We start from the raw sequence: 8,934 nt of genomic DNA, 5'->3' as shown, positions 1-8,934 counted from the left end.
GGCGCCGGGGCCGCGTCGGGGGCCCCGGGTTCCCCGGGCCGCAGCCGCCGCCTCTGGTGTGAGGAAAGCCGCGCCCCGGGGTGACCCGTGCACCCGGGTGTCCCCGGAGGACCGGGCCGCAGGGCCGACGTTCCTTGAGCAGGAAGACGAATCCATGTTGGCCCTCGGTTCCTGAGAGGCGTTTCTGGAGGTCGGTGTGTGTCCCCGTCTGACTGACTGTCTGTCTGACCCGTCCACCAAGGAAGGACGGGCGGTCTCTGAACCCGGTGCAAGCCGGGAAGGCCTCCCCAGGAGCTCTCGGAGCTCGCTCGTGAGGTGGGGCCGGGAACTCGGTTCTAGAGAGAGGGAAGAGTCAGGTGAAGGGCCTGAGTCGTGCAACCGGCTCAGGAACGGACCTCTGCTCCTGACAGACAGCTGGATTTGTGGATGAGTGAAAAGACCCCCCCCCCCGGAGTGGGGGCCCTTTCCCCACCCGGGGCCCTTCGAGCATTTAGAATGTCATCAGCGCCGGCCGCCCCTGGGAACAGCCGACACCAAGCATGTGTGTGGACCAAAGGATTCCGCAGGCCCCAGACACCCCCAGCCCTGCAAGGCGAGGGGAAAGTAGTTCTTAATCTCCTGTGATCACCTGTTAATTGCCCCAAATTCACCCCCCCCACGCCCCACCCCGGGTGCTAAGCTGCGATTTGGCCGTGTCTAGGCTGGATCTGATCATCCTCTAGCAAGGTGTTAGGCAGCCCTGCTGAACTGTGGTCTTGAACCATGCATTCAGCTTGCCTGGTTGGCCGGTGTTCCACCATTTGAGCCATGCCTCCCCTCCTGTTCTCTTGCTGGTCATTTTGGAGATGGAGATAGAATCTAGCAGGTTCTTCTGCCCTCCCTTCCCCCCCCCACCCCAACTTTAAACCGTGATCTTTGGGAAATGAGCCTCCTCATCTCAGCGGCAAGAATTATAGATGTGAGCCAGTGGTACCAGCTTACTGAACCATTCCTGAAATGACTACTCGGGGGTTTTCTCTGCCTTTACTGACGCAGTGAATTGATCTCCCAGGAGCTGATTCCACCTTTGCCCAGCACCAAGGCTGTACTGAGTGTGTTTTTCTCTGTGTTAAGATCAGGCCTTTGTGACACTGACCACAAACGACGCCTATGCCAAAGGTGCCCTGGTCCTGGGCTGCTCCCTCAAGCAGCAGGGGACCACCAGGAAGCTGGTCGTGCTGAGCACCCCCCAGGTCTCAGATGCCATGAGGTGAGCACCCCCCTGGCTGCCTGCCCTTGAGTGCTGACTCCCTTCTGTTTCTGGTTAGAAGTTGACCTGGGTGTAGAGAAAGGTAAGAGTTGTTGAGTAGGGTTCCAGTGTGTGGAACCATTTCCTGTGTCTGGGGACATGCTCCTCCCTCCAGAGGCGTGTCTGACCTCAGCTGCTGACCTCAGCTAGCAGGTCTTGGGTTCATATGCTCCCTGCTTAGCCCGCCTTTCTGGTGTAACTGCTCACGTGCAACATAGTCTTCACTAAGGCCTCTTTGAGCCAGTGGTTTTGCTAAGGGAAGCACAGTAAGGCACCAAGTACTTGTGGTTGAATTAGTTTACTTTTATTATTATTATTATTAATTGGGATTTGACCTCTGGGCCTGGTACTTGCTGTACTATTTGAGCCCCACCTCCAGTCTGAGGTAGTTCACTTTGCTTTGTTGGGATTAAAATTTGTGGTATGACCAGAGAATCTGTGGCTTACCCCTGGAATCCTAACTACTGATAGGCTAAGATTGCTGGGATCACATGCAGGGCTGGTCTCGAAAGACAAAAGTTCATGAGATGCCTTCTCAAGGAAAAGCTGGATGTGGTGAAATATGCCTGTTTTCCTAGCTACCAGAGAGCCGAATGTAAGTGGATCGTACTAGGCATGCCTGGGCAGGAAGCAAGACTCTATCTCAAATAGCAAGCACAAATCAGGGCTGGAGGCATGGCTCAGTAGTAAGAGCACCTGCCTAGCAAGGCCAGCATCCTGAGTTCAAACCCCAGTATTGCCCCATCCCCACAAAAAATTGGGACATATGAATGAACCCACCTAGTTTCTAAGGCTAATAACTAACTGAAAAATTTCTGTACACATCAGCCGCTTTTTGTTCTGTTTATTTTGACCATTTTCTGATCTTCATAGGAATTCAGAACCCCCTTACATTAAAAAGAAAAAACAGTTAGCACGAGCCTGAGTCTGTTAGTGTGAATGTGAATCGGAAGCCGGACCCTTCCTTGTATCAACCTACCACAGGCCACTTGTGCTAAGATTCGTGCTTTACCCAAGCCCTTCATACTGACCTCTCATAGAAGCTCCCTAAAGTAAAAACCTAGTTAATGCTGGGCATGGAGAAGTATGGGAGCTCACAGACCAAAGTGAGTTTCTCATTATGCCCACGGGTTACGTGTCACCCCAGAACAACAGAGACCAGAAAGCCATGCTCCTTTGTTGCTCCTGGGATGCAAAGGTTCAGTCAACTCAGTCAGTTACCTTAGCCAGAATCATTAGTTCTAGGCCTCATTGTATGTGTTACAGGCAATATTACCCAGCATCATTAGCTAAAATACGCAGTGGTAAGCCAGAATCTAGTAACATATAATTGTCAAATGCATCATTGCACAAAATATCATTGTACAAAGATGTGCTGTCCCCCGGGTGCCAGTGGCCCACACCTGCAACCCACACTAGCTGGGAGACTGAGATCTGAGGACCATGATTTTATTTTGGCAGGAAAGCCCTAGAGACGGTCTTCGACGAAGTCCTCACGGTAGATGTCTTAGACAGTGGTGACTCTGCACACCTGACCTTAATGAAGCGGCCTGAGCTGGGGGTCACGCTGACGAAGCTGCACTGCTGGTCCCTCACACAGTACTCCAAATGTGTGTTCATGGATGCAGATACGCTGGTGAGTGTGGCTTGTGAGAGAAGGCGCAGGCATCCACGCCTGGTGACGCACCTCTAGGCCCTTGAGATGCTCGGCGAGACTCACCAGCATCCTGACCGCTGTGACTTGCCTAGAAGGGTCAGGTGGAGAGGGACAGTACCCCATCCATGACTGTCCAGGGTACTGAGTGAGAACTGCAGGCGGGTCTGCCAAGAGCGGTCCCAGCAATGCCTCTCTCCCCTCTGCATCAGGTCTTAGCAAATATCGACGATCTCTTCGAGAGAGAAGAATTGTCAGCAGCACCAGACCCGGGATGGCCTGACTGCTTCAACTCCGGGGTCTTCGTCTATCAGCCCTCGGCTGAGACCTACAGCCAGCTGCTGCAGCTGGCCGCTGAGCAGGGCAGTTTTGATGGTATGTATCCATGGTCTGCCTGTCCCGTCGTCCTTACCACTTCTAAGAGCGGCTCTTCTCAGAGCTGTCATTGTACAAGAGATGGAGCAAGCATTTGAAAGTGTGTGTGTGCGTGCGCTCACACACGCGTGCGTGCCTGTGCCTGTGTGTATGTCTATGCACCTTTTTTTTCCTATAGAACATAAAATCAGTGCTGACTCAAATAATCTTATAGGCTTGCTTTAAGTGGTTTTTCCATCTTTAAAGAGTATGGTAATTACAATGATTATTCAAAAGGAAAAAATGGTCTGGGTACTGGTGGCTCATGCCTGTAATCCTGGCTACTCCGGAGGCTGATATCTGAGGACTGACTTTGAGGATCAAAGCCAGCCTGCACAGGAAAATCCATGAGACTGTTATCTCAAAATTGCCTAGCAAAAAGTCAGAAGTGGAGGTAAAACTTAAGTGGTAGAGCACTAGCCTTGAGTGAGAAAGCTTGGGGACAGTACCCAAGTCCTGAGTACAAGCCCTAGTACCATTGCGTGCGTGCGCGCGCGCACACACACACACACACACGCGCGCATGGATCTGTGATAGATGGTTTCCTGTTGGTGGAAATTGGGTTTGGTGTGGTCAGTTGGCCGGGGTCTGGGATTCGCTACTTTCTGAAACTTCCTTACAAAGTATAAGGAACTTTGTCTCAGTCTTGTGTTACTGTTTGGCTAGTTTACAGTCTAAGCCAGTAGCTTTCAACCAGCAGCAATTCACTCCCCCAAAAGGACAGTTGGCCACGTCAGTGGCTGTTGGCAGGCCTGCTTGTTGGCATGTTTGTTCCTCTGTTGTGACAGGGTCTGGCTGTGTAGCTCAGGCTGGCCTCATACCCTCCATCCTTCTTTCTCAGTCCTCAAGTGAGGAGACCACCACTGTGTGCTACCAAACCTGGCCTGGAGACATTTTTATTAACATCTGGCCTGCAGAAAGGACAGCTCCCCTCCATAGAGAGCCCTCAGCTCCACCTGTCAGAATGCTGGGGCTCCCTCTGCTTGGTAGGGGGACAGGAAGGATTGGGGTAGAGGACATACACTGTATGCACATCATGGACATGCAGAATGGAACCCCTTATACAACTAATTGATTCTGTAAACACAGCAGGAATCTCCAGGCCAGAGCACACACTCTATCAGACAAGACATACAGTCTTGTTTTAAGCAACTTAAGTAAGCAAATAATACATTGAACATTAATATTGGCCAAAAAGTGCATTTTTGCCCTTTTCACGTCTTGAGTTTCTGCTGATTTCCTTTCATAGAAAGGAATGAAAGTTGTGTGTGAACTCAAGTTCAGCTGAAAGCTGTGCACTCAAGGTCAAGTTCACTGCTGCTTGCACTGTGACAGTTACCTCTGAAGAAAGGGAGGAGAACATTTAGCCAAAGTCCACTGTTTGTCTGCTCGGAATGGCTTTCCTCTCCTCCAGTATGAAGGAAGCAAATGTGACCTGCCAGGCACCCATTGTAACTGCGCCCAGCTCCAGTGCTCACATTCTAAAATAGACCTGACTACCGCCACCCACCCAGAACATGACTGTCATCACATAGGGAGAATCCTGCGTCCAGCCCAGACACCAAGACAGCCATGCACAGCTGAGCAGCTCAGGCTAGAGTTGTGGAGTCTGGCACTCAAAGCTGGGAGTTCAGCCTGTCTGTCCGCTGTGTTCTGGTGTCCGTCCGCAGGTACTGGCCAAGCAGGTGGATCGGCTGGTACACAGGCTGGGTGAGGAAACCCTTCCTACTTTGCACCAGAAAGGGGAAGCCCTGGGAGGGTCTAAGCCTGCCGGCATGCCTCACCCCGCTGCAGAGCCTCCAGCTAGCCTTCCTTCCTCACCCTCACCTCCCTCACTCTCGCGCCGCCCTTGGCTCTGCTCCCCACCAGGGATTGCATTGCTCACTTAACAGGAGTGCTTAGTGGAGAGTCAGGCCGTCAGCCCTGCAGACGAGAACCCATAGGGAGTTGTCAACTCTCCAAATTCAGAGAAGAAGCCAGAGGCTCCTGGTGAAAATTGTGGTGTGCAGGGGAGTCACACGTAGCAAAGAAAGCTCTCTCCAGACCCAGGAGTGTGTGTCACCAACTAGTACTGAAACTCGTGTTTAACTGGACGTGGTGGAGCCCGGTGATGAGCGGCACAATGGGGCTGGGACTGGTGAATGCTGACAAGCCCCTCTGGCTGCTTCTGGCTGAGCTCTGTGACCATGGTCAGAGCCCTTCTGCAAAGGAATGTGGCTGTCATTCTTCTCATCATCAGCCCCTCCAGCCTCCTCCCCGGCCACTGCCTGCGGCCCCGGCAGCACCCCTCATATGGCCATGCATGCTGCATTCCTTGACTTCCCGAGTGTCCAGAGTGAGAACTTAGAACAGTGACAACACTGCCCATTCATGGCCGGCAGCTTGTCCTCCCTACAGGAGGCTCTGCCTCCAGTCTCTACCGTTCTGTATCTTCCCATTATCGCTCTGTTATCTCAAAAATGTCTTCATCACTGAAGTTACATTTCCCAAAAGTTGAACCCAGTTGAACTATTATTGTGTAGTCTCTACTAGACTAGCATTTTGTGGGACTGAGACACCAGCACTTTGTAAGAAGCAGAGAAGGCTCCAGTCTTGTTCTCCGTGACAGGAAACTGAGTCCTGATATTGTGGGTGCTAGCCACAGGTTCACCTCCTGTACATCCTCAACAGAAATGAAGCTGGTGTGCTTGATTCTTTGGTTTTGAAGAACTGATCTGGATGCAAATGAGTTTTACTTTCCTTCCGTGTGTGAATCTAAAGTGTCTGAAACAAAGAAGACGGGAGCTTAGGGCTTAGAAACTCTGTTATCATCATTCCTTCTCTCCTATGTGTGTGCAAGCCCATCCTTTCTGACCTCTTTGGAATCTTGGCACTTGTTTTATTTACCGTAATCTAAATAATATGTGCTTTTTATTGGTGTACTGGAATTTTAGTCTATACTTGTGTTTTTGGAAAAGGTAGAGAATAGGTTTGGTTTTGTTTGTTTTTTTTTTACGGGGGGGGAAGGTGTTGTCAGTTGTGGAGCTTCAACTCTGGGCCTTGGCGCTGTCCCTCAGCTCTTCAGCTCAAGGCTAGTGCTCTATAACTTGAGCACAGCGCTACTTCTGGTTTTCTGGTGGTTTATTGGACCTAGAGTCTCACAGACTTTCCTGCCCGGGCTGGCTTTAGACTGTGATCCTCAGATCTTAGCCTCCTGAGTAGCTAGGATGACAGGGATGGGCCACCGGCGCCCAGCTTAGGTTTGGTTTTTTGGGGGGGGTCCAGTCGTGGGGCCTGAACTCTGGGCCTGGGCGCTGTCCCACAGCTCTTCAGCTCAAAGCTAGCACTCTACCACTTGAGCCACAGCACCACTTCCGGCTTTTTTGTTTTTGCTTATGTGGTGCTGAGGAATCGAACCCAGGGTCTCATGCATGCAAGGCAAGCGCTCTACCACTGAGCCACCTTCCCAGCCCTTAGGTTTGGTTTTAACTTAAGCAGAATGTGTAATCTTCATGTTCCAATTTCTGAGCAATTAGTGGTTCCTTGAAATAGAGTGTGATAATGTTTTGTTGTTGTTTTGGCTGAATTACAGTTCAAAGTCAGAGCCTTACACCTGTTAGGCACTTGCTCTACCTCTTGAGCAAGCCCCCAGCCCTCTGTGTGTTAGTTATTTTTCAGTCAGGGTCTCATGTTTTGCCTGAGTCTGGCCTTGGACCAAGATCTCCCTGTCTGTCTATGCCCTTCCATCTAGCAGGGCTACAGATGCATGTCACCGTGGCTTGCCCTGCTTGCTGGTTGAGGTAGGGTCTCACTAACCTTTTGCCTGGACTTGCTTCAAAGCACATTCCCTCCGATCTCTGTCTCTTAAGTTGCTAAGATAGCAGGTAGAAGCCACCATGCCTGACCTTTTTAATGTTGTAGATGATGTTTTACAGAACAAGATATGGTGCTAAACTTTATGAAAGTATGAGATTGAGCCAGAGCCACCTTTGTTGTTAATGAGACTCTGTGCTATGCCTTCCTCCAAAATGGAGCTAGCCCTGGTCCGGTCTGAGCCACCTTGCTCACAAATATTCAAGCGTGCGTGAAATCCCAGAGTGATGGATTCTGCCCTGCCTCCTCCTCCTGGGGTGGTCCTTGGCCAGCTGCCACACGAGAGGTTCTTGCTGCCTGCAGAGTGTTTTGTCAGCTGCCTTGATTCCTATCCTTAACTGATCATTGATATACTACCTATGAGAAAGTGGAAATTGTGCGTTACACGTAGTGGCAAAGTAAGTGAACCCACAGAGAATTTTTTACCTCATGGTACCCGGGAGTCTTTTTGAACCTAGCTCTCCGTTTTCTTTAGCGTCGCAGCTCTCAGAGATCTCGCTGTGGGAGAGAGAGACGAGGCGGGAGGGACCACCATATGACGTGTGTGTTTGTGTGTGCGTGGTCCCGTGCAGCTTTGCCGTTTTCATTCATTCCTCAATAGCCCTGTGAGGAAGCCATGCATTCTGTGACCAGTATTTACTGATGGCCTGTTTAACTACCACTGGGAACCCATCATTGTCAGCATTAGGATGGTGGTTTTCCTGATGTCCTGGAGCAAAGCCACATGGGAGCTGAAGTCCCTTTAAACTCTGTGGCTGAAGGGTGTGTGTGTGTGTGTGTGTGTGTGTGTACGCGCTCCTACCTTGCAGCATTCTTTACAGTAAATCTCAGTGGAGGAAGATCCCTGTCAATTTGGCGTTATTATGGATTAATTACTTTAAATTCAGTTCTCTGAGCAGACACAGCAGCTCATCTCACAGAGGAAAAAACAGAGGCTGGGATCTTTCATCTCTGCTCCCTGTCGTCCACAATGTCTGAAAGCACCTTGCCATGCTAAGTCAGCACAGTCAGTAGCTGTGCCACGGCCTATGGGATCTAGGAGCTCTCTTGAGAGATTTCTCTGGCCTGCCTTTTGGTAGCAGGCCCACTTACTGTTTCAAGTCATTTTAGCCTCCAGGCTGAGCAAAGACACTGAGTTTAAGGGCCTAGAATAGATGTAAATAATGCAGATTTTTATCCCTGCCTCTGGAAACTTATGCTCTTTGAGACCTGAAAGCCATTTAATAGCTGATTGTGCAGGTAGCCTCCTCTCAGTTGGTACAGATTCAGAGTGCTGAGATCGTCTGGGTCAGGAAGATCTGCCTGACACTGGGAAAGTAACGTTCTAGTTTAAAATGAGTGTTTCCTGGCATGTGTGCAGTAGTTTACCTGCCAAGAATCGCTCTTTAAATGTGGAAAAGAGAAGGTATGGCATAAGGTGGTGAAATAAATCAGTTCTTCTCACAACAGTAAATCAGTGGGTTACGGCCATTGAGAAGCAGGGATGGGGGAAGGGTAGGGCCTGGATCTTGCTAAGCTCGGGTTAATCCACTGATCCTGTGTAAACCCCAGGATGATCCCCAGCCCCGGAGCTGGGCCTCCCTAAGCTGTTACCTGGTGGCCATCAGCATGTTCCCTGTAGGCCGCACGGTTGTCTGCCAGGGTGCATTGTGAGAAGTGGGCTTCAGAGTGATGTCTGCCAGGGTGCATTGTGAGAAGTGGGCTTCAGAGTGATGTCTGCCAGGGT

General features: G+C 50.6%; 1 protein-coding gene across 1 annotated transcript in view; it reads left to right on the top strand.

The window, feature by feature from the left end:
- The window catches only part of Gyg1 (glycogenin 1), a 25,395-nt gene that overhangs the window by 4,001 nt on the left and 12,460 nt on the right, over positions 1–8,934 (top strand). The window contains exons 2-4 of the mRNA XM_013029874.1: positions 1,114–1,249; positions 2,750–2,924; positions 3,155–3,317. Of these exons, the coding sequence (XP_012885328.1) occupies positions 1,114–1,249; positions 2,750–2,924; positions 3,155–3,317 (474 nt within the window). The remainder of the gene's footprint in view (positions 1–1,113; positions 1,250–2,749; positions 2,925–3,154; positions 3,318–8,934) is intronic.

Source organism: Dipodomys ordii, unplaced genomic scaffold, assembly GCF_000151885.1.
Source record: "Dipodomys ordii isolate 6190 unplaced genomic scaffold, Dord_2.0 Scaffold124, whole genome shotgun sequence".
NCBI lineage: Eukaryota > Metazoa > Chordata > Mammalia > Rodentia > Heteromyidae > Dipodomys > Dipodomys ordii.
Note: the sequence above shows the minus strand (reverse complement) of the source record. Positions and strands in the feature narration are given on the sequence as shown.